The sequence below is a fragment of the Pleurodeles waltl genome, chromosome 3_1 (genome assembly GCF_031143425.1).
Source record: "Pleurodeles waltl isolate 20211129_DDA chromosome 3_1, aPleWal1.hap1.20221129, whole genome shotgun sequence".
NCBI lineage: Eukaryota > Metazoa > Chordata > Amphibia > Caudata > Salamandridae > Pleurodeles > Pleurodeles waltl.
The window spans coordinates 176771098-176798030 of NC_090440.1; the positions used below are offsets into that span (position 1 = coordinate 176771098).

General features: G+C 42.4%; 1 protein-coding gene across 1 annotated transcript in view; it reads left to right on the top strand.

Annotated features, from left to right (window-relative positions):
• The window catches only part of LOC138283896 (proprotein convertase subtilisin/kexin type 5-like), a 570601-nt gene that overhangs the window by 315403 nt on the left and 228265 nt on the right, over positions 1-26933 (top strand). Inside the window, exon 11 of the mRNA XM_069222102.1 lies at positions 16132-16377. Coding sequence (XP_069078203.1) covers positions 16132-16377 — 246 coding nt within the window. The remainder of the gene's footprint in view (positions 1-16131; positions 16378-26933) is intronic.

Below are 26933 nucleotides of genomic sequence, written 5' to 3' on the forward strand. Positions count from 1 at the left end.
AACTATAACTGGTGAAATTGCAGTGGTTTTAAAACAGTATAAATTATATTTTCACCTAACTTAAACATCCCTTTAACCTTTGTCTTTTTCAGTGAATATAGACATATCAAATATCTTTAGCACTTTGCTTAACTAACATAAAAAATATTTTGATTCTCCCTCACACAGCACAAGGCCATTGCTTTTAATATAAGCAACAAAAATACAGTGAAACCCAAAAATAAGTTTGATAAGGGTGAAAGCATTGAGTTACTTGTGACTGCTAATACTTATCTATACTATATTGTCTTCACAAGTTTCGATAATAATCAAGACGTTTATTGAAAGTTGCAATATTGATTCCTCTTCATATACCTGCATTGGAATATTTACTCATCTCATAGACAGCAAGCTCAATTCAGTAGAGTAGTAAAAGTGTATATGTGTATTATTATGTTGAAGTCACGTGATAAAAAGACATTTGCTACAGTTGCATTGGACCCAAGAGTAATGTTGTGAAGGGCTGCAGTCTTGTTAAAGGCCTCTGGTAAAGACTTGTGGTATTATACCTACGTGAAAGGCCAGACCTATTGGCTTTACCAGCGCTTGTTTTAAATGCAGCCCCTTTCCTTAAAGGAAACAGAGCCACATTAAAAACAAAAAACAAAACAAAACATTTATTAAAAAGTTTATTTGCGAATTGCTAGTGGTCCCTTTGTGAATGGATTAACACCTCCTTTGATGAGGCAGCAATGTATGAAAGATTTGCCAGCAACATTGCGGTTGTGAACAAGTGATAAATAATATTCAGAACTGTAATTTGAATGGGATGCCCTAAACACACCCCTTCCAAATCGTGATTTGGTTTGCATTTCTAAACCCATTTTGCGATTCGGTAAGTACTTACAGTATTGAAAAATATGTTTAGAAGATACTAAAAGCTAATTAGAGGTTAGAAACCTTGTGATTTCGAGAATTGCAGAGCTTAGGACTGTTAACTATATTTGTACACCTCGCTCTAAAAGCCAGATAGTAAAATATTACTGGATGGCGCTTACCCATGATGTTGACTTCCATAAGATAGTGAAAAGCTTCCTCTCTGAATATATAAATGTGACGCAATCACTCATTTTTCTAGTCTTTTAAACTTGTAGACCTTTGGCACTGAGTTAGGCTGTAGCAGAGTCAGTAATTAAATGGTCCAATTATTCTGACTCACTGCTAGAACTGAAGCAAGTCAGTCCTACTTTACACAGGTGCATCTGAAAGGCAGGTAGAGAAGGGGTAGGGTCATTTCACTGTGAAATAATGTTGGATCTATGTCATTCAGATGCTATATTTCACACAAAAATACTAGACTCAATTCATAAAGCCATTTGTGCACATAATTCAACTTAGGTATGCGAAAGGCGTGCATTATTTTAGTTTAAATTAATTTTAGTTTGCACAAATGGTGAATTCATAGCCATGAATGGATTTCTTTACAAAATTACGCTTGTTTGTTGTAATCTTACATGGTATCAGATCTACTCGCAGGAGTTGTGAGTGAGTATACTAGAGTAAGACTGTATTACAAGGATGGAGAATACGCACAAAATCAAGTTTGTAAATATTCACAAACTTAAGCAAGGCCATGGTCAAAGATTTACTCCTGTAAAGGACAAAGGTAAATCATTATTCAGGATGATAATATAGGGGAATGGTGTTTCTCCAAGTGAAATATATTCTCCGTAGAGTAAAACTGGAAGAAGTTTAGGAAGTGCATGTTCACTTTTTGTAGGCACATGTACTGTGTAAATGATTATAAAGTCCTGAATGTGTAACTTTTTCATGCAAGTCCGCCTGAAAAGCTGATTCTCAGGAGTTCACGTGCATATTTTTTATGAATTCCAACAACAATACATCTACTCGAAATATCGGATCACATTTACAGGGTTTTGTTTAGACACAGGCCCACTGTGCCCGATCTTTGCCATAGACCGTTTTATTAATGCTTGGCACTGCCACCCAGAGGGATTTTGTCACACATGAGTTTTCTCTGCTGCATCAGGATTCCCATTTCATCATTTAGGGGGTCTTTTTGACTTGAACGTCCATGCATCAAGGTCTTTCAGGTCGATGAAGAGACAATTTTTGTCCTGTCCAAGCAGAACCTCCCTCCAAATTTAGATATCCTTACAATCCCAGAGGGGATTTATTTTAATGATGTGGGGACAGCACCTTTGAAAAATCTGAAACCGGTTTGTGTTATTTGCAACATCAAAAATCATTGGCCTCCCCCTTGGGCTGTCATTGTTCTGCTTCCCTGCATGCCACGCTGTGCCACACATCTCACAAACAGGTCCGCTTGATGGAGCTTAATAGTCCTTTCAGACAGGAGTCTCAGACTCCAGTTTGGACAGAGAACCAGGAACTACTAAAGAAGTATATTAGCCTGTGAATAAAAAAAACTGCTAACCAGGAAAACGTGTCCAGGAAGCACAGAACAATGAATGTAAAAGGAAAAGTTGTGACACATTAAGCACCAACTGTGGCTCCCTAAAATGTGGTAATTTTAGTAAGTGATCAACAATTGGACCAGAAAAAATGTCACCATCTTCCTTTGGGAAGCGCATTACTTAAAGTTTAGTTGTAAAGAAATTACTAAAATAAACATAAGATAAAAAATAATGGCTAAAATAACAATTCATAATTTCGATGGGGTTTCAGAGACGCCAGAAAGATAATTACTTGAATAGAATTGAATAATTCTTTATTGCATAAAATATATGGGAATATTTGTACAAAAGAAAAAGTCTTTAAAGTCATATCTACAAATATTCCATAAAAACAGCATTTCAATCATAATTCTTTGAGACTACAATAGAAATAATCTGAAAATGTAGTTAACTTCCTAATAAATTGACAATCTGTAGTGGAAAAACACTACGCAACAGCCTCTCTGATGGATCTACAACTGGTTGCATTAAATGTTTTGTCCAGGTATTTCCTTCATAGCTCTAATATGTTAGGACATAGACAGATTAAATGCTCAATCAACTCCTCTTTGTAGTTGCCCAAGTGGCAGGCTGTTGTGGGTAAGGGGTTAATATTCTAAGACTACTCAATTTGAGCTATTGGCATCAACAGGAAGCGAAATCTCATATATTTTTGTTTGCATCATGGATTCAAATTAGAGGCTGAATACTCTTGTTTTAGTCTAGAACATGATTCTGTCAGCTAACGGGCATTTCCATTTTTCTGCAGTGCCAGCAAATCCACAGCTCTTGCATTCTTCCAAAGAGCCTGTTTGACTAACGTCTTCCGCTCCACACGGGGCACATTTATGAGATCTGCCGATGATGGCACATTGTTTCCAACAATTATTTTGTTGACGGAACCCAAGTTCAGCTCCAAGCCCACATCTTGGTTATTGATTTTCCTCGTTGTAGAGCAGAGATCTCCTTGAGTCTTTCTTCACTCTTGTTCAGTCACAGAAGTAGTTCAACATCGCTGCTAAGGAACAAACAGTTAAGGAGACCAGTGTTAATTCCAACCATAGTTTACAATGGGGAATTGATGAGCGGTGGTTCAGTAAAAACCTGAGCTCCTTCATATACATTTTATCCAGATCCCCTGTGGATTTTTTCAGCAGAGCAAATGCTCCGTACAGTAGTGTAGGCATTGATTTTGTTTCCAGCACCCATAAAGAGTGACAGACTGCATGTCCTCCATGTGCTTTCATGCATTTTTTAACTGAATGTGAAACTGTTTGGGTCCTTGTTTCTTGTGTGTGAAAGATGACCTGTCCAGCTTAGTTGGGTATCAACTGTTAGGCCTAAGTAACTGTAAATTGGTGCTTCTTCAAAAGTGTTGCCATCCACTGGTAATTTAGCATGCTTCCTGGCGTTCCTAAAGATCATAATCTTTGTCTTACTAAGGCTGACTTTTAGGTAATTTTCTACATCAAATTTTTGTAGATTCTGTAATTGCAACTGGAGTCAGTGAAAATAAGATGATATCATTGGCATATGCCAAGTAACTGATTGGTTTTCCTCCTAACTTGGGGGCTAATCCCTCTGGAGCATTTAGAAAGATTGATAAATCCACTATGAACAACGAGAAAAGTAGTGACGCTAAAATGCATCCCTGTTTCAATCCAATGGCAGTTTACTTCTTTGGAGACAATATATATTTTGTAAACTTAAACTGTAGCTAATTTTTATCATGGATGGATATAAAAAAATGTAAAATGGTGGCTCTAATCTCATATTTGAACAATTTCTCCCAGAGATTTTGTCGATTCACTTTATCGAACGCTGATGAGTAATCGATGTAATAAGCATATAAACAGAGCTTTTTTTTTAGGGTTTTTGTTGACCAGTTTGTTTAGTGCAGCAATATTGTCAATGGTTGATCATCCTTGCCTGAATCCGTATTGCTCCAGGGAATTAAGTTAGAATCGGACACCCAGCATGATAATCTATCACATAAAAACCTTGCAAAAAGCTTCTCTTCAGCATCCAACAAAGCAATAAGATGATAATTGCTTGGGCACTGCTTTGCTCCTTTTTTGTGTAGCGGATGTATGATAGCCCCTCGCCAGGATGGAGGGAAATTACCTGATTCTAAAATCTTCATTAACAAAATGTACAATAACTCACACCAGAAAATGACTTATACACAACATTGCAGAAATGTTGTGTACTGGAGAGGTGTGTCCCATTATGCCTTGTCTTTGGAATGTGACTGTAAAAGAACACTGTCTGGAACTGTGCAGTAATGTAAAAAGACTCCATGGAAACCGACCAGCAGAGAGGAGGAGACGACAAGTAAACCATGATTTGATCAAAGGGCGCGTCGTGTTCGGCAAGGAATCCCTAACAATGGCAGTCATAGAAAATAAAAATGAGAGGAGGAAGGGTGGACCTTCTGACGCACTGAAACCCACAGATCTGTGATGAATGGGCTGTTGGCAAAGGCTGGGTGGGGCTTCACCATAGGAAATTCCCTTACCTTTAAATGAGGTGAGCATACTTAAGATCGTTCTACCACCCCACCAAGTTCTATATGGTCCCATTAATCCAAACCCTCCCTGGGGTCTCGTGAAGGGCAACCAATTTGAATTTGATAAATTCCCCGCTGTAAAAATGGAGAATTCTGGTATATGTTCATCCATTTACATCTACAGTTTACGCATGGGTCATTTAGTAGTAACGGAACTGAATTGCATTTCCCTAAGTATTCCCATAAGCTAGCCTAATGCAAGGAAAAAACCTTATGAGTTGGGCTCCCAAAATCCATCAGGAAATTAGGTAAATCCTTTACCAGTTAGCATAAAACCTGGAGAAAAATCATAGCATGTGGCCCCTCTGGTTTACCAGATCTAGTCATTTTCAGTGCTTAATTTGAGCCGGTGGTTGCTGGTGGGGGGACACCAGCACTTTTTTTTTAGGGGGGGGTGCGGTGGTATTTATTTTTCTGCATCAGGCATTTATTGTGAGCAAAAGACACACATGGGAAAGACAGAGGAAGAGGATGACGGAAAAGCGTCTCAAAGGGAGAAAGCAGAAAGCTGGAATAGTGAGCTGAAGGGGAAGGAGGTGGCTGTCAATGGATTAAAGAGGCTGAGGTGCCTCCGTATTCTGTGCTTGCACATTTAATTGCAGCAGCCACGTGTTTCAGAGGAGAGCTTTGGGCACTGGCACATTTTTATATACAAATTAAGCACCAGTAATTTTTTCCTTAAAGTGCAATTCTTATAAACTCTAGTTACATTTCACCTCTCTTTTGTATTATTTAATGCAGATTGTCTCATCCTTGACCACGTGTTGTTATATAAACTGAACACCAGTCCTTAATCTCTAGTCCTTTATTGATCTGCTTCATTTGCCTCAAGAACATTCACTTTGAACGTTTTCATTTCATCAATAGTTAAAACATGGGATTGTTAGAACGAGTAGGTTATTGGGTTTGATTTGAATTGATCCTCAGCATGGTTATTTATAATAATACAATTAATCATAGTCTCTGACTTGAATGTGTCAAAGGTTGGAACTCTATGTGGCCATCCAGGTGCCTCTTTTGGAAGAAGCCATTGTTTAGTATGTCACAGCAGGAACACATTTTTTATTCCTTCAAGATGTCCCAAGATTACAACTGCTCACTGATTCAACCGTGCACTCATACTGGATAAACTAGTATGGCAAATGAATAGGCAAGTGAGAAATGGCATTTTAAACAAATGTATTAATAGATTAGCACATTAAAATCAAGACTGTTGGCTTTGCTGTGTATCTTCATCAATGACGGCTGGTGAGTACCGTGTCAGTAATGACACATCATCTCTATTTTGACAACCTACAACAATAAAAGCATTGCTTTGAAAAACAGACAAGTATTGCTTGCTAACCAGTAAAAGCCTGACAGTTAGGGAGTTTGTGTAATTTGGCAGATGTGATACATGTTATAGGAGTTACATGTTATTGCTAGAATTATTTTGGTGATATTGATTGACACTTGCAGAGACAAACATACTCACCTGCCACCTTTGAAGATGTAGGTGAGTAAAACACTTAGTTTTGCAATGGATTCTGATTCATCAAATAATTCCTGCCACGTGCTGAAAACAATGCACCACTTGCATTGCAATGGAATCACTCCTTAGGAGATGGAATGATGCACTTAAAAACATTTGCATGGGGTAAAACTGAAGTACCCCTCTGAAGCCTATATTCTGGAAAAATAACAATAGCTCTAGTAGACAAGCTTGAGCCGAGTGTGTGTTCATCTTTGATCATCTTCACCTTCATAGCTTCTGTGTGTGCCTTAATTATGGGTTGTAAACCCCATAAAAAGGGCAGTGTGGTTTGTGCAGGTTGTCATGAAGAGGTTTTACCACTTTTATCCACCCTTTTCTCACATAATTTATATAATTCTTTAAACTATCTTGTTTTTGTGACACTAGTAAATATTATAGTAATGCTCTCTCTTTCTGAGAATACATCTGTTCTCCTTGTGTTAAAGGGTATGCAGGTACCGTTGTCATCTGATAATACGCCAGGCTGAACATCTACATGGATTCATGCTCCAGAAGGGACGCAGAGCAGCGCTGTTTTCTCTGTGACTAGATATTTCTGACGACCGAGCGCTCTCCTCCACCACTGCTCACTGATAGGGTGGGCCTTAGCTACCCACAGCAGTTTTTTCCTCTGCCGTCTTGAGCTTGTTTTCCTTCCTGGTCTGTTTGGCTCTTTTGGCTGGAGGACCCCTTCATTCTCCAGCCAGTCCCACAATGCCATTGAATATTTGGATGATGCGTGATCGCACACAGCAGCCAGTATTTGATGACAGTCTATGAAGTTCAGCAACTATGTGACCATGTGGCAGGGACTGGTCACTTGCCAGGCACCCTGTGGGCTCAAAGAAGTTTGAAGGTGTGCTGCTCAACACATTTTTCAGTATCCATTGCTGAAGGGTTTATTCCTTTCAGTTTTTCTGCCATTCTACCCCAAGGGTATGTTGCTGCGGTGGAAGTATCTCTACCCGTACTCTGCCCTAGCTTTTAGGGCTTTGACCTCCCTTGTTAAAGCTTTGACATAAGATTGTATTTCCTTCACCGTGGGTATGCAGTTTTGCCAGGTTAGATTCTCTTGTTTTACATTATATTTATAGCCTAATTTTATGAGCATAGTTTATTTAATTGCTGTTCCTTTAACTGCTTGAAGTGGCCCGTGCTAGGAATGCTCATGGTTTCCATGGATGCCAGTTCCATTTGTGGTAGTTGAAGTCTGTGAGCTGACCTGGATAGCTGACCCTGTTGGTGGTGCATGCATGTGACAAATCTACTTGAAGCTTATGGGAATCCGCTTCTTAACAGGTTCATTATCTGTAAACCGCTCCAAACAGTTTCTTTTGATCTGCTCGAAGTAGCATAACGTCTATCACCACTGCATCTATTTTGCTTTCCAATGCAAGCTTAAAATTTTGGAAGGCCTCGAGGATTGCAGCAAACCTTTCATTATGGCCCATCAATACACACTCCATTGCCCAGAGGGAATCAAAAGATGCCACTGTTGCTTCTGAGTCGGAGGTAGCTCCCCTATCAGCCTGTGCCCCCCTCCCCTTGGGTCTCACAGTGATGTTGGTTTATGGCCCTGAAAGGTGTCAATCAATTCAAGTGGCTCCCCGAAGGTAAGCTCACCCGGACAGTCTCCAGTTTCCAGTCAATGCTCCTCACACACCTCACCGATTATATATAGAAAAGATGTTGCACCTCAAGTTTGCTGTGTGATTGCCTCAGGATGACAAAATCCTGCAGGCACCAGTGCATGTCCACCATGCACCACTGCCTCTGGCGTGTCTCAATGTGACACCTCATTCAGGTCCCCTCATTGCAGTAGGTGTCAATATAGTTACAGTCCCCGCTCCATTTATGGTTTGCATTTTCCTTCCACTCTGTTGTGTTGGCAGTATCAGTGTCTCCATACTAGAGCTGGAACACAATCTGGTATGGGCACCTCACAGAGCCAGGCGGCTTCAAGAAGTAGACATGACGTGCACCCAGCCTCAAGCTTCATTTCCTAGCCTCACCACTAAGAGGGAATCCAGGTATGGTTGAGGTACACCAGCATCGCAATTCACAATGCCTTAGCGCTGCCCCTCAGCTAAAGTCTATTGTGGGCGAGACTGGGTTGATGGAAGTAGTAGCTCGGGTAGTGCCCCCAGCACTCCCTTCCTGGCTAGGCATTCCCCAGGGCCGCCATACGCAACAGTCGTCCCACCGTACCACAGTCCACAGTTGCTCCTGCTGAGCCATCATGCTCCAGGTCCAGTAATAAGGCACAGAGAGCCCGGCCAGATGCACCACACCCAGCACCACAGTCCATTAAGGTTTCACTCGGCGCTGAAGGATCAGGTCACTCACAAGGCCTCCATCTTGGTTGGCTGTTCACTGTCAGTTAAAGAGGCCACTGGCCGTTCTTAATCTTTGGGACAGAGTAGACTCTTGCAAACTTGGCTATACAACACACAGACCCGGGAGTCTCTAACATCTCCAAGCCTTATATAAAATTGAGCTTTAATGCATGAGAAGTGAGCATAAGTCACACACCGTGCTTTAGAGCAACCTACTCCGTTGCATTTGTGTCCACGCCTCATTTACAGGGCTTCTTAAAACAGGTCATATCTTCATTATCAGTGTCCACGCACAAAACCTTCACAGCTGACCTCAGTGCTGTCTAGAAGTGCCCACTTTTACCAGACTCCGTGCTTATCAACTAATGTACTAGAAAAAGTTACGTTCCGGTAAATGGTGCAATGAGACAAGAATGTCAGTCACTTCACATTAGTCAGAGGAATACCACTTTACGATTATGTTTCTTGGTAATTGGGGCACTTAAGGTAGCATACACTATTTCTTGTGCATCAGTTGAAGTCCTTGAGTGGGTTGTGTGACTGAGAAAGGCAACATCTGTGGGTAACAGACAGTGACCACTTTGAGCTACTGAGAGTCCGCTCAACCTGCTATTGCTTTCAAACGTGCCGAGCCGAGTAACGTTGATTTGGATAACAACACGTGTGGCTGCAACAAAAAATGTGAGTACTGGAAGTGCTAATTTAAGTCTGAACTCTGCCACAGTTTTATGCTGACTCGTGTCATAAGTTGTAGAAGAGCTGGTATTGTGGTATTTTACCACATTAGACATGGTCGCTCGTCACAAGAATTTTAAATGCATGTGCTACGTTTGCTTGAAAATGCAGTAAACTCCAGAATATAACACAATAAAATAACACAACATAACGCAAATGAACATAACAACTAACTAAATCATAACAAGGCACAACATAAAAGGTCCAAATAGAATGCTACACAGCATTCGCACTGCATCACAACAACATAGTGAAACAATACACAGCACAAAAGCGCAAAAATTAACAGATCACAAAAACGCTGCACAGAAAAAATGTGTACAAACATCCTTGTCACACATACTACCTCCATCTTACTTACCACCAATGCCATATATTCGCACCACTGAGACATGTTTTATGATCCAGCCCCTCGAGTCAGAACTTGTAAACAATCCAGTCTGCATAGGGTCCCCGTATGAGTTCGTACTAGTTATCATAAAGGTGATGTGCAGTGTCAGTAATGAACCTCCATGAAACGTCATGCCGTTGGGCTTCTTATCCACCCACTACACAACGAGATGCAGCTCTGCAAGGGCCCACAATAAGGTGGGGAATGTTGATGTGTTTAGAAAAAACAGGCAAAGGCTGCATTAATTCCAACAAGGTTGTGTAAACCTGCCTTGACGTGTTTCTAGTTGTTCCAAACTTCCCCCTGTCTGTTGTTGAATTGAGCGCTGTGGACCCATAGGGCAGGATGCTGAGCAAAGATTGCGAACATCGAGCTTCAGCTTGATTCATATTTTATAAGTACACATTTAAAATGTAAAAATGACCTGTTCTATTAGGAGACAACATAAGTGGTCTTTCACCCAGTGGCCTAAGCATAGGGAGTATGGGCTACCTCAGCAGTGTCACTTACCAGCAAATACTAAAAAATAATGAAGGAAACGTGTATTCCCTCAGTCTCCCAGTTTTTTTGAATAATTCTGTTATCGAGTCTTTCATATGAGTTGTCCGACCTGTAGGGGTGCACATTTCTTTCATTACTTTATATGAAGGCCTGGGCAAGTTGGAGGGCACGCTCTAAATTATTTGAATATTTCAAGGGTACTCCTTCAGAATTCCATTTAAAATCTGTAGCCAGATTCTTTTGCATAATTTGTTCAAACAATGCACATTTTTCCTCTATTTATAAAAATATTCTCAAACGTTCCCTCAAAAATCTACTTGAAAGAGATGGTGTCACTTGCTTCGATCACTGGCTCAGTGCACCAGAACTTATATGTTCATGCCCAACCACTTTTAAATGTGATCAGTTGACACGGGGTGAAACTGAGGTCATTCAGATGAGAGTCAATACTCCTAAGTCAGTATTCTGAAATAGCATTCGTGAAGGAACCAGCAGTACCACTACTTCACCGCTAGGCAGTGCCTAATTTAGACGATGGTTTCCGTTGCAGGGCACCTGCACTTATTTTACTGCCTCAAGCATTTACTGCAAGCAAAAGACACATATGGGAAAGATGGCGTGATAGACCTGTCATCCTTGACGTGGACTTCCCTAACTTTTTGCCTCTACTTCCTAGGCTGTTGCTGTGTGCTGGACTCTGTTTTTGCTGCTTTGGTTACTCTGGGCACTTTACCACTGCTGACCAGTGCTAAAGTGCACGTGCTCCCTATGTGAAATTGTGTATGTGTAATTGGCTTTTCCATAATTGGCATATTTGATTTACTAGTAAGTCCCTAGTAAAGTGTACTAGAGGTGAGTAGGGCCTGTAAATCAAATGCTACTAGTGGGCCTGCAGCACTGATTGTGCCACTCGCATGTGTAGCCCTGCAAACATGGCTCAGATCTGCCACTGCTATGTCTGTGTGTGCAGTTTTTAAACTGCCAATTCGACTTCGCAAGTGCACTCACTTACCAAGCCTAAACCTTCCCTATTCATACATGTAAGGCACCCCTAAGGTAGGCCCTAGGTATCCTCATGGGCAGGGTGCAATGTATTTTAAAGGTAGTACATGTACTTTTGTGTTTTTACATGTCCTAACAGTGAAATACTGCCAAATTCGGTTTTCATTGTTGCAAGGCCTATCTCTCTCATAGGTTAACATGGGGGCTGACTTTAAATATCCTTAAAGTGCAGTTTCCCTTTGAGAGCAGATAGAAATGTTGAGTTTGGGGTCTCGGAACTCACAATTTAAAAATATATCTTTTAGTGAAGGTGGTTTTAAGATTGCAAGTTAGGTTGCTTGTGCATCTGCACTAGATAGTGACACAAAGGGTGCTAGGGTGTAACCTGTAAAAATCCTGATGAGCCATTTGGGATAGGCTGGAGGGAGGAATGGTCATTTACACCTGAAAGGGCTGTGCCTGCCCTCACACAAAGCAGTCTCCAACCCCCTGGTGTGTGTTTGGTGCCAGGCCCGGACAATTCAGGATCCTGTAAACAACAGAGACTTCTCTTTGAAGTTGGGCAACTTCAAAGGCAGAAAGGGGTATAAGTATTGGACCCAAAACCCCAGACTTTATATTACTTCAAGGATTCAAGATGAACCTCTGCCAGGAGAAGAGTTGAAGAGCTGAGAAGTGCTGCCCCTGCCCCTGCCTGTGACTGTGCTTTGTTGCTGCTTCGGTGTGAAACGGAACAAAGACTGGACTTTGTTGTGCATTAATGCATGAGAGGTATCTCCAAGGGCTTGGACTGAGCTTGCCTCCTGTTTTTGAAGCCTAAGCGACAGCAAAGGCTTCACCAACCAGTCTCTCAGTCTGCATGCTGTGGACCCAGCTTGCCAGAGGGTGCCATTCCAGTTCCTGGGCCTCTGGAAGGGAATTTCTTGGGAAAATCATGTGAAACGAAGCCAGGCAACGCCGTGCGACATTGCTAAGGACGCCGCTGCATGAAGCCTGTGACGCGGCCTACACCTGGACCCGTTGCCCTCGCCGATGTGCGACGACCCCACCATTGATGTAGGCCCAACATTGCTGCAGCTGCTGACGTCCACATGAAGTCATGAATTGGAGTGTTGTAAACCCGACGTTCGTGACACCTGCCTCTTTCACAGCACCTGTGACCTTGTGACGTGATTGCGACCCCATGAGGTTGCCACGCAGCATTGGGACTTCACCAGACTTCAACTTTGCTGGAGGTGCCAAGGGTCCGACTCCTCGCAACTAACGCCGCCTCACTTCCACCGCTCAGCAGCAAGAACCCGACGCCTCTTCGTAACGTCTCCGCTCCTTCGCCCTGCAGCACCGGAACCAACGCCACATTGAATCCAGCGACGCCTCGCTCCCCGACCCTGTGCACTGGCCTTTTTTCCACCCATTTTGCTAAGGTACTGTACTTGGGGGTCCATGTGACTCAGTAAATGGTGCCAGTGGTGTTGCAGTGTGGAAAATGACTCTGTCACAATGCCGCTTTTACATCAGATTGCAGCATTTGTGCCTCTAGGCACTATGTTTGTGTTTTTAATTTCTAGAGTTATATTTTTAATTGTGTATTGTGGATTTTTAACATATTTAGTCTTGTTTGATTTACATAAATATTGGCTATTTTTCTAAACCTGTGTGGTGTCCATTTTGTAGTGTTTCTCTGTATTACTGTGTGTGTTGGTATAAATACTTAACACATTGCTTCTGGGTTAAGCCTCTCTGCTCGTGCCAAGCTACCACGGGGTGAGCGGTAGTTAACCGGGTGTGTTTCTCCTTTACCCTGACTAGAGTAAGTGTCCTTGCTTGGACAGGGGGCAACCTGACTGCAAACCAAAGACCCCATTTCTAACACTGAGGAAGAGAAAAACAAAAAAGCATCACAAAGAGAGAAAGCTGCAAGAGTGAGCTGAAGGGGCAGGTAGTGTCTGTAAATGGATTAAAGAGGTCCTAGATGGCTTCAGCATTATGTTGCTTCAGTATTCCGTGCTTGCACATTTAATTGGAGCATGCACATATTTCAGAGTAGAGCTTTGGCACGTTTTTATTTACAAATTAAGCACTTCTGCTAGGGATTGTGTAGTTGTGTAATCATCAATGTGAATATAAAGAGTACTGCCCCACTCCCCCATATAACTCTAGACCAGGAAAAACAGTGAATGGAGAACAGGAAAAATTTAAGCTGTACCCAGATATGTGGAAGGTATTGCAGCCCTCCCATCACTGTGTTTAGTATTAGCAAAAGGATTTTCAGGCATTGTGTTGCCCTATTAGATGACAGCCCAAAATGTCATGAATATGTAGAAATCGTTAGTTCCAACTTTACAGACAGTGAGAAGGTATACAATTGCATTTGTGACACAATCGATTGGGTCTGTGAGTATAAGTTAGAAAGACAAGTAATGGCAATGTAAACAGTTTTGAATCAAATCACGTCCTTCACTGGCAACCAGAAAAGGAAACGATGTGCATAAGATATTTTGGGCCATATGTACGAACACATTTTCCCATAGACACAGAATGAGCAAACCTGCTTGCTACATCTGGCCCTTTATATCTATTTCTAAGTCCAAAGACAATGGAGATGGCAGCACTCTGGCTGTCTTTTAGCTTAGAAAATAGAATGACGAAAATATAAAGAGATGACTTAATCGACGCATTCATCGTACCGCCGTATTCATCTTAGACACATAAGTTTCAATTTATTTGGGAAACCCAGGATCACCAAAAGTAATGCTGCATCTGATGATGAAGAGTTGTGTCCTTTAAAGCAAACAATGTGTTGAATATGAGAACTAGATTGTGTTCTCTGTGTATCGACTGGAAAGTTTAATTTAAAATGACCAGACCATGTAATGAATACAGTGGTAGATGAGACGTTCATAATTTTTAGAAAGTAAAGCACATATTGTGGGACCGAGGATATGTGTAAAATGTTTTATCAACAAATTTAGATCCCGACTAAGGAAGTGTTTAATTACAAAAGAGACCACATTTTTCCTGGAGACGTAAATTGAGGTAGACTCATATCGTGAGTGAATAAAAATGATTAGCGACACACTATATGGAGAAAAAATATGGAGAGCGCATAAAACAGAAATAAGCATTCCTAATCCTTCCTCCCTTAGCTAGGTTGAAAGTAAGGAGATTAAAGTTTCGAGAGCATGAGGTGGAGTAATTGTCTTCTGGAACTCCATACTTAAGGGTATTAATACTATGCTTGGTCACTGCTGCATGTGGCGATCTCTCAATGCATGTACGACACTCCTAAGGGAACACAAGTATTGGTATAAGTCTACTACTGGAATGGTAGACCTCATATATGACCAGAGTCCCCAGGGGTCTGGCAACTTCCGTCTCTGTAGTCACATTGAGATTACACATATCACCCCAATCTCCCGTGTAAAATTGGGATGGACCTTTTTTCAAGTCATAGATTTATATCAAGCAAAACAACTCACAGACTGATGTCAGGACAAGCAGCCAGATACATCAGAGGAAGGACCAGAAGATGAACATATCAATAAGTCTTCTTGATAGACGCATCTTCAGGCAGAGCCAAAAAGTGTGAATTAGGACACCAGTCTGACAGTTTAGAGCATCTGCCTAAAAACAGCAGACGTCCCTTGCACCAACCTCCTAGTCCGCTTGCCTCATGTAAAGGTGAGGGAACTGCTGGGTTTCTGTCTCAGGGCTCAGTGGTGATTGTCCCGCCCTTTTTAGGGCAGGGCTACAGTCACTCAATTTCTCAGCCTTGGACTGTCTGTGAAAAGGAAAGTCCCTGCACACCAGGCCAATGTCTGTTAGCATAGATAAAACATAAAAAGAATGACCTTGTGTAATGCAATTGGTGCTTATGTAAAACACTCCTGCACCTACGGGTCGAGCTCCACTATGTAAAAACTGCAAAAAAAAAAACTTCTGTGCATCCATTGCTCTAGTGGGTGAGCTGAGTATAAGGCAACTGGGGATCTTTTCGGTATGGCAGACATACCTATGCCATGGAGACAAAGGCCAAGGACTCTGCCAACCTGGCAGCCAATCTTTAAATGGATCTCTAGGTCACATATTTATCTACTCCAAAATGAAAATTACAATCTAAATTCTACAATTCACCTACGATTATCTAGGGAAAGCCTGACCTGGATTGCAAAAACAACCAATAAGAAGACTCTTTTACATGCTGTTAGTTTCCTCTAAATGCACAAGTGAGATGTTATTGATGGGAATTCCCAGCGAATGTATGTTTTGCACAAGTATGTTACAATTAAAAAAGGGACTTTTCACTTGCATTCATGAACTTCTTCTCTGCCGTAGTGTTTAGAAACTATGTAAGAGTAAAATTGGTCTCTGTGTTTAACTTTTAATTTTAGGTTGTTTTAGATGTTTTGCTTCATGTAAAAATGTGAAAATCTTTGACCTGTTTGCTCTACATAAAAGCCAGCATATTAATCACAGTTTTGATCGCTTCACAGAGGGCTTCAAAAATAAAATCCTTGCACTTTCCTGTATCATGTTGCAACCATTGTACGTGTTTTACAAGTGCACGTTTGGTCTTGCCCCATGTGGGCAGATATTCCAAAGCTCATACCTGTTCTCTTCTTTGCCAGAATGTGATAGAACTTGTGCCAGCTGCTCTGGCCCCGACCCAACTGACTGCATCCAGTGCCAGCGTGGGCTGACCTTGGATCCTAACACTGGAATGTGTGGTGTCCAAGGAGACGCTGAATGCCCCTCCAAGACCTATCTCCACGATGATCTGTTCGCCTGCAAGGCTTGTGAGGACACTTGTGAATCATGCAATGGACCATCTCGAAATAACTGTCTTACCTGCACGCTACCTTTCTACCTCTATAGTAAGTATTCAGGCCATAAATCTATACATTATCTTACATATTACACCCTCAAACCAGTAGACAGTGGTGTATGTTGCACTATTACCCTCCAGGGCACATTCATCTCTGGCACTATTATCCGTCAAGTCTAGTAACCTCTGGGAAGAGCCGGCAGGTGTACACCAGTCAGATGTAGTCACCTGCATCCTAGAATGCTAGAGACTTGAAGGGGGGGTTCACAAGCTGCAATCAGGTACCGGTATATTCTTACGAGGTGAACGAAAACATCGGGACCTAGGGCCAGATGTAACAAGTTTCCCAATAGCCATTACCAAATTGCAATTTTTTTTGTGAATCGCAATTAAGCAATCACTATTGGAATGTACAAAACTCCAGGAGTTTCATATAACGATTTGCAAGGGCTCGCAAATGGACCTACCTCATTAATATAAATAATAAGAGAGGGAACGGGGAGATTACTGGTCCAGTGTACACTCTCCCTAATGTAACCAATGACAATTCTAAAGTACACTGTTCCACAGAAAAGAAAAAGAGACACAACTAATACACAGGGAAATATGAATAGTCAGGAGCAGAACAGCCCTCACACATCCAATTGGATGTCAAGCTTCATCACTGGGCAAGCTCCTCATCAGACCGGCACTGCAATGTCTGACGGGCCACCCCTTTAAAAAAAGGAGGTAGCTCCTAACCGGAGATCTTACTACCAATGGTGGATGTGCCTGTAATGGACAAAAACTATAGATGTGAGCAGGAGAGAAAAGAAGGTGAAACAAAAAATTGGCTCTAAACCATAACCATCACATTTAATAATTCAGAAAGTGGTTCAGGCCAAGGTTAAAAAAGATATGGGGAGTGCTTGTAGAGATAATGCTCAGCCGCACTCACATTCCATATGTGTTGGGGAAGATGAACACTATCCAAAATACTATAGTACTAGGTCAACATGTTTCGCGTCTAAGTGGACACGTAGGATCCAGTGACGCTTCTTTAGGACCAATAAAATAGCTTCTCCTGATAATACTACCCAGGCCCAATTAAGATGCAATGAAGCAGATAAAATCCGATCACTTACTCATACCAACTGCACGTCAAGGTCAGTCTAGTCAGCAAGTCGCCCATCCCAAATTAAAGCACAGGCTCCATAGAAATGTACGTGCCCAGAAACAGGTATGTGGTATTGCAGTTCACCTGGTTCCGACCGGGGACCTACCCGGGGGCCGTGTTCCTGTTCTGCTCCTGACTATTTATGTTTCCCTGTGTATTAGTTCTACCTCATTAATATTCATGAGGTAGGTAGCAATTTGCAACCCATTGTGAATGGCAACAATGGCCTGAGCTCAGCAGACCACCATGTCTGTGATTGCTTTTCAATAAATGCAGCCTCTTTTCCTGAAAGGAAAACGTGATACATTTTAAAAAGGAAAATGAAAAAAAAAAAATTCATTTTTTTAAGAGTAGGCAGTGGTCCATGGGACCACTGTCTGCTCTTAAAAAGTGTTTTCGCATGCATTATCCCTCGGGGACCCCTTAACCTTTGCGAATGGATTACCACCAATTTGAAATTGGTGGTAACTGCAATTGCTTTGCGGCCACATTCACGGTCACAAAACAATCATACATACCTCTGTGATTCAGTATTAGGAAGGGATGCCCTTGACACGCCCCTTCCTAATACCGAATCAGTATGTAGTTGTAAATCCAATTTGCGATTCAGTATCAAGTTACCGAATCGCAAATTGGATTTGATACATACCAGAATGCAGTTTTTGCAGTCGCAAATGGTGACCACAAAACTATTTGATATATCTGGGGCCTAGTCTCTAAGGTAAATTTTACTGTAAATGTTACATTTTACCTTTTTTCACATCCTCCTGGAATTCACAAAGGATTTTGTAGAAAGCACAAATGTATTTCCTAATACAGATTTTCCACCATTATTGCAGATAAATCTTTAGTAGTATATCTTACTCAAGGGTGGCGCTCGAAGGCATGGTTTGCAATGGAATTTTGGGAAAGCACACAAACATGCATTAAGGAGTGTTTTCAAACTCTTGACTTTCCGCTTTCCATTCTGGAAATGGGCAGAGGTTTACTCCATCCAAACACTAGAGAAACTCACCTCCTCAGATAGAAAGACTTGCAGGGCTTATATGGACAGAGAATTCACCAATGGAAAAAATGTCTCCCAGGTGAGGCCACGAAGAACTCCAGGAAATGGGTATTTTAAAAAAATCTAATGATATTCTCAGAAGGCCTGCAAACCAGGGTCTTGTGCAGCTTTCCCGGTGTACTTCCGGGACTCTTTGTTACTCCCCAAAAAATGAAAATACATTGAGGTGGAATCTAAATCTCCAGCCATACTTTTATGTTTTTGTTTGTGAAATTTGTGCCAGTGGGTTTTTTCATGAAAGAAATGGAACAGAGGTACTTCCTGTCGCCAAAATTTGATTCATTATCTATGTTTTGTAGTAGTTGTGTAATTTTCAAGGTTAATCTAATTAGTCCCCCCAAAAATAAGACAGGAATCATTGGTGCGACGCCTAGATATTGCACTGCTTGGAATATGTGATGGAACAACTAGATCCTAAACAACTACTTGCCTAAACCACTACTGCTAAACAACTAAAAAGTTTCTACAACGAAGTACTGAACAACTACTGTCTAAACAATGATTTTGCCTGAATAACAATTGCCTGAACACCGAATTTTGAGGTACGTTTTTTATTTTTTTTATTTATGGTTTATTAGTGGTTTATAATTGATATATATATATATATATATATAATCAATTCTAATATATATATCAATTCTAATATATCATTATGTAAATTCGAAACAGCTTATATATATAAATTGTAAACAACTAATAAACCATAAAAAAAAAGAAAACCTTACCTTAAAATTAATTGTTCAGGCAATCGTTATTCAGGCAAAATTGTTGTTTAGACAGTAGTTGTTAAGTACTCCGTTGTAGAGACGTTTTAGTTGTTTAGCAGTAGTGGTTTAGGCAAGTACTTGTTTAGGACCTAGTTGTTCAGGATGTTTCCCTGCTGCTTACGCTGTGATTGAACACCTGGACCTCGTTCTGAGCTGAAAAATCAGCACTGACATCATTAATATCCTAAGACCGTAACTGCTCTGCTTCTTTCTTTTATAAGGAATAAAGTTAACTGCACCTCCATAGACACTGACACTCCTAGAGACTCCTGACTGTTTAAAACATTATCCTCAGCTTGTACATCTTAACTCTAATTGTACTTGAATACTGTGATTGCTGGTTTACATTTTGTCACTTAAATTTAAACTCAGCGCTCTAAAATAATGTCATGAAACCGGCAGGGAATGTAGAACCTGGTACACATCATCTAACTGTATTGCTTGTAATCTCTCAGCTTTGTATCAGGCTCAACCTCGTCTTTTACTTACTTTTCAATTTGACACCATGTTGTACATACACATGTTGTCGTGTTTTGATTTGCCTTCAGCCAGTGGCGCTCTCATCACTTATTCCTAGCCTGTTTTTTCCAGGAGTCCTCTTTATTGGCCATAGGTAAAGTGGGCAAACTTTTATAAAGTGAAGTAGTCTCACAGGTAAGCAAAATGATGAATCAGTGTGAACCTATTCGAATACAAAATCATGGAGGAGCAATATAACGTGAAAGGAACATTCTTTCAATCCTCACAGCAAGGTGTACAGGGCCTTCCCCTGCACCGTAAATGAATACACGCAGACGGTGCTTGCTTGCAAAACACGCATGGACCTGCGTCACCTGCAGTCCGTTCTTTATTTATACCCTCGTGCTCCGTGCCCCTCCCGGACACGCAGAGCACGTCAGGCACACAGGGAGAGCCCGCATGGCTCTCCATTAACTCTTTACATCCCCCCCATGTTTTACTCCACATGGGGACTGGAACTAACAAAAACTTGAACCAAAATTAACACATGACGGTATAAAGTCACTTAGTGATAGTTCGTAAGAAAAACACACGTGAACAGTCCACCACAACGAAAACACTGTCCTTACAAAACAGCAGATCTTCCCTCCTTATCCTGTTATGATCACATGGCAACGAAACTCCAACTATGAGCAGCCTATATGCCAGACAAAGTCTTTCAACTGACTACTCGGTACAGGATTGGGACGTAGATCATATCTGCCGCTTCTTGTGCGCAAACATTCCTGCCCAGGGGCACAAACAGGTCGGGTTTGTTCAGTCAGCATCGGCCTCCTAACACTCTCCACCTCATTGGTCACCACGGATGACCCGCCTGTAACGTCATCAAACTCTCCTTCATCATCAATCGGTTCCCTCCGTCCAGCTTTCTTAAAATGCGACACATTACGTGTCACTCTTTGTCTTCCTCTGGCCGCAGTGATCATGGACCCCTTCACACCAATAACCTCCCATATCTCAGGTTCAAACGGAGTTATGAACTTTCCTCCTCCTCTCCGACATTTCACTACCACTTGGTCCCCTTCTTGGAACCCTCGATACTTTGATCGTCGTTGAGCACTTGCCCTTTGATTAGTAGCTCGCCGTCGTTTTTGAGATGCTTTAACATCCAACACAGGAGGTTTCCATTTAGGACCTGATGGAATACAGTCACGTGGAGATACTTTGAACATCAAAGAGGAGGGAGCACAACCAGTGGTACTATGGGGCGTTTGACGATAGGCACTCAGGAATTGGTGTAGACACTGTTCGCTGTCTTCCTTTTTCTCTACCCCAATGCGAAGAGCCCTATTCAAAGTTCGCATGAATCTTTCCACGTCTCCATTTGCCTGAGGCCAGTAGGGCATTATCTTCCGATGACGAATTGCCAAACCCTCAAGGTATAACCGAAACTCTTGGCCTTGGAATGGGGGACCATTATCCGTTCGGATTTCATCCGGCAAACCAAACAACGCAAATGTCTTTTGTAGAACTGGCCGCACATTCTCAAATGCCGTCGACGACACCACCTCAACCACCGGGAATTTAGTGTAGGAGTCAATCAGAACAGCAGTTACTCTCCCATCTGGAAAACTCCCGAAGTCCATGCTTACTTTAGCCCATGGTTTCAGAGTAGCCGGCTCGGTTATCACTGGACAAGTCGGAGGTTCCGTTGACGTGATGATACATGAGTGACACTGTCCTACCATCTCATCAACCTGGCTGTCCATACCTGGGAACCATACCTTGGCACGTAACCTCGCTTTGGTTTTAGCAGCCCCTTGATGTCCTTGATGTGCCAACGCAATCACTCTAGACCAGAGACTTTGTGGAAGTACAATCCTCTTTCCCCTTAGAACCAACCCTTCATTATCAGTAGATAGTTCATCTCGCACTTTCCATATACTTTTCATGGCCACTCTCTGTTCAGGGCGAGACGCATGTGTCTTTTCTAGAAAATATTTCCACTTTTTGTGGCTCAACGCTTCTTTGACATGGCCCAGTATGACATCTTCCTGCGTGGCACTTACAACCTCTGCTACGAGAAGGGCGTTAGGACACGCCGACTGCACGACCATGCTTACAAAGACTTCCGTACTCTCCTCATCTTGTTGCGCATCTGACACCTGCGGACAAGGGTGGCGAGACAGATAGTCTGCTGGATTGTTCGCACCTGGCCGATAAACGACAGTGAACCTATAAGGCTGAAGGAGCACGGTCCACCGCTCAATCCTCGGAGGTGCAAGACGCGGGCAACCCGTGAACAACGGAACTAAAGGTTTGTGGTCAGTCACTACTTGAAATTCGTGCCCATACAAGTATAAGTGAAAATGGCGGCATGCCCACCGAATGGCTAGGGCCTCACGCTCGATTTGCGCATATCTGGTTTCAACGGCCGACAACGCCCGGCTGGCATATGCGACTGGGATCCATTCCTGATACCTCTGTTCTTGCAAGAGAACGGCTCCAAGTCCAACGGGGCTCGCATCTACCACCACCTCGGTCTTTCTGCTGGGGTTGAAATAGGCCATAGTTGCCTTATCTAGCAACGCCTCTTTTATACCCATGAATGCCTGTTGTGCCTCGGGCGTCCAGTCCCAACGGTGCTGCCCTTTCGTTAGCCGCCGGAGAGGTTCAGACATGGTGGCTAAATGAGGTATAAACCTTCCGCAATACGTGGCCATCCCAAGGAAACTACGAACCTCCGTGGAATTTTGCGGAACCGGAGCCTGACGGATCGCCTCAGCCTTCCGTGGGTCCACCTGCAGGCCCTCTTTCGAAAACACATATCCGAAGAACTCTACCGAATTTTGGTAAAAGGCACACTTCTTCTTGTGAAGCGTTAATCCTGCTTCAGACAGTCGTCTCAACTTTGCACGTAGATGACAGTGATGCTCCTCTCGCGTCTTGGAGTGTATTAGAATGTCGTCACTCAAGTTGATTACACCAGGTAATCCCGACAAGGTTTCCCTAATCGCATTTTGAAACACCTCCGCAGCAGAGGACACTCCAAATCTCAGTCTCTTATACCTTCTCAGCCCCACATGTGTCGAAAACGTGGTAATATTCCTGCTTTCCGGGTCTAGCTCTATCTGATGATACCCCGCATTGAGATCCAGCTTGGAGAACCACTGCACCCCATTCAGATCTGCAATGATGTCGTCCATGGTGGGCGTTATGTGCCTCTCCCTTCGAATAGCCTTATTGGGCAGGCGCATATCAACACAGAGGCGAATCGCTCCGGGCTGCCTGGGTTTTGGCGCAATCACCAGCGGCGACACCCACGGCGTAGGCCCATCCACTTTCTCTATGACCCCTTGGTCTTCCAACAGCTGCAGCTCTTTCTCAACGACAGGTCTCAGATGAAAGGGTACCCGACGATGTCTTAGTGCCACTGGAGCCACGTTGGGGTCTATATGTAACTTGATGCGTTTTCCCTTTAACCGTCCTAACCCCTCGAATAGCTGCGGAAATTCGCTGAGAAGGCGCTCCACTTGAGTATCATACACTTGTCGTGCAAAAAACACTAGCCCCAGCTCTTCTGCCGTGTGACATCCTAGCAAAGTGGAACGATCCCCCGCCACCACATAGAACTTGGTTTCTGTTGATTTGTCTCCACTGCTTACAGCCACCTCCACCGTTCCCTTGAGGGGAAGAGGGTCTCGCCCTCCGTAATTGTATATCCTAGTAGCTGTCGGGGTCAGTGGCGGGGCAGGTACTAGCTGGTGGAATAAAGTTTCATCCATGACATTGACCGACGCTCCTGTGTCAATGAGTACGGAGACAAGCATGCCATTGACATGAACGTCACTCATGGGCGGCGGCCTCCTTTTCCGTGTCTTGCCCCCCCGTGCAAGATATTATAAAAATGTCCTCTTCTTCATCTTCCTCGAAGACCGGGCCACTCACCGTCGCCTGGTCTCTTGACTCCTCCGAGCTTTTGGATACAGCTCTGACACTTGTATCTCGTCCCTTCTGCTCTCCTGGCTTGTTCCTCCTGGACCTACACACTTTGGCAAAGTGATTTGACTTGCCACACCGGTTGCAGGACTGTCCTTTTGCCGGGCATCCCATGTTCGGCCGATGTTCATACCCACAGCTTCCACAGGCCCTGTCATTGGGTCTGGGAGTGCTTGTCTTACGCTGTGCTGCCGGGCGTGTCTGAATCGCATCCACTTGTTCCTCTTTTACCTGGACTACGCGAGACGATGACGCGGCAGCTAACGACTGACCTCTTACTGCCGCCATCGCATCTGCTCGTACCGCCGACAGTTCGTGTGACCTTGCAAGAATCAGAATGTCATCAAGGGACATGCCTTGCTGTCGCAGAATCAGCTTCCTCAAAGCATTGGACCGGCACCCTTGAATGATTTGCGCTCGGATCTCCTCTTGTTGGTTGAGACCTGTGCACGAGCTCGCTAGCTTTCTCAACCTAGCATAGAACATATCCATCGACTCGATTTCAGTCTGCTGGGCCTGTCGTAGTTTAAAACGTTCGTAGTCTGAATTCAGTTGAGGGTCAAAGTGCCTGTTCAGAGCAGTTACCGCTGCGTCAAAATCAGCCTTGTCCCCTGTGTCAGGAAGCGAGTCAAAAAGCTCCTGTAGCAGTGATCCGGCTGTGATTAGTACATGCCTAAACCACGTCCAGAATAGAGACAGTGAATGGGCTATGAGCAGTCGATGCCCAGAAGAGGCGCAGTGAAAGGGCCATAGGGTATCTACATGTCAGAATAAGGACCGTGAGGGGCCTATGAGCATTACATATCCAGACCCTGTCCAGAACAGGGACAGTGATTTGGCTATTAGCAGTAAATGTCAAGACCACGTGACTTAGGATTTGGTCTTTTATTCCTGAGGCCCTAGTCTATAACAATTTGAGTGTTATTGTAAGAAAGGAAGTCCACAATATCAGCAGCACCATCACCCAATGAAACAAGAGCGTTCTCAGTGCAGAGCTCAAGTAAGTAATGGATTTTTCATCCCCACACATTTCAGCAGTATCACATTGCTTTCACCCTAAAACCATAATTAGTAACTTTGATAGCACTGCCTTCTGATCTAAATGTTAACATAATATTATGGTAAGAATTTCTGTATTTTCGGTATAAAAATATCCACTATTCAGTGCATCTATTTGGAAATGCTTTGTATATGTGTATACACTCATAGGCTGTATATATCCACTGTATATGTAGAGACCATAATATAAATCGATAATAAACATGTAATACAACTGTTATGATCACAGCTGTTATCTATGCAATCGTTTATGCTGATGTATTTTTTATATATTTACAGTTGGTTTAGACCACCATAGTTAGCACGTCTTATCTAGTACATGGCAATAATGAATATACTTCTCAGCTAATTCATTTAAGTTAAATTCAGTTTATTCCACTGAACTAATGTAGAGTTGACATAAATAGTATGATTAGGTTTAGAATTTGGGACATCTGTCAGACAGTCATACATGGGATGGGGAATTTGGACTACGAAAGACTGCAGCTCTTGAGCTGTCCGCTCTCTATTTGACTGTTGTCTGCTACTGTCTCTATTGCTATGCTAGTTCTACAGCTCTGTGAGTACCCTTTTCTGCGGTAAAACTAGTAGATTTTGGAAAAGTTAGTTAGTTAGAGAAGTGGATAAAATTGGGATTTGCTAGCTCCTCTCTCCTCTAGAGACATTCAAGAGGTTTAACAGCTTAGATACCTCTGGATTACTGAAGTATGTGCCTTCAAAATAAACTATATAACCAAGGTCCAATGTAAAAGACTCTTTTTTTTTTTTTTTTAGCAGGTGAAGTAGTTTGTGTTGCCTTTCGTACAATGGCCCCAAACATCATTACAAAAGGCAAAATATAATTTATTTTGTTTTGCTGTTTTATATAGTCCGACCTAAGCCCAGGGCATTAGAGTACTTTACATAATGACCATCCTTTTTTTATATGTGAGCTATACAAATTTCTCAGAATCATAAGATATTGAGACCAGGCCAGATCCAGCACCTCTAGCCTTGAGGCCACATCTCCTCCTGCACAATGCCTTTTGTAGAATTTCTGATTACACTGTGCATGTGTGATTTTATGGTCTGACTAGGTTGTAGAAGCAGATCTCACATTTAGAAGCAGATCTTACATATTGCAGTGTTTTAGTTGTGAAAATAGCACTAAAAAACACAAAGCACCACTAGTGTTATCTAGTTACACTGGATTGGGGGGAACCCACAAGTTCAGGCCCACATCAAGTACAGGGACTAGGGTCATTTCTCTGAAGAGTTACCTTCTCAGCTTCTAGAAAACTTTCTAAAAGTAGCATTTTTCAACATTGTAACTTAAAATCTGACTTTACCATTTAAAAAGATTTTAAATTACAATTCATTTGAGTGGGAACAGCATTTCTCTATCTGGTCCCAAACTGAAGTTAGCATTTATTACGTGTGATAGGTTAACCCAGTGTTAATCTAAACCAAGAGTGCTCAAACTGGGGGGTGGGCCCCCCTAGGGAGGCTTCAAGTAATCCCAGGGGGGGTGCCAGGCTCTGGCCACAAGAAGCATTATGCTGATAGCAGCTTTGTTTTTAGCGGCAGTAATCCGCTCCGTAATGGGCCATCACTAACATCTTTTGTCATTTATATCGTGGCTGGGAGAAGGTGTCAAAGCGGAAGGAACTCCAAATGTTCTCCAAAATCCCCACCCCTACTTCTAATAATCACACTGTGGATACTTTTACACATTAGTAGGTCTGCAAGACCAAAATAGTATGTTTGGCAATCATGTATTTGATTGCATTTTTAAAACGGTAACAGAACTAACTTAACTGCAATGTTGCAATAAGTCTAGACATATTTAAATATTGTCAGTTTAATAGAATATTTGTGAAAAATGTTAAGGGGGGCTGATGATTTTTTTCCCCCACTTGGGGGGGGGGGGGGCACAACATTAAAAAGTTTGAAGACCACTGGTCTTAAGGAAAGATAGCCTCACAGTAGTGAAAAACAACTTTAAGAGGTTTTCACTTAAAGAACATATAAATTTTAAACCCTACATTTTATATCATGCACCCTGCCCAATCAGCCTTTAGGATCTACCTTAGCGATGACTTATAAGTATTAAAAAGGAA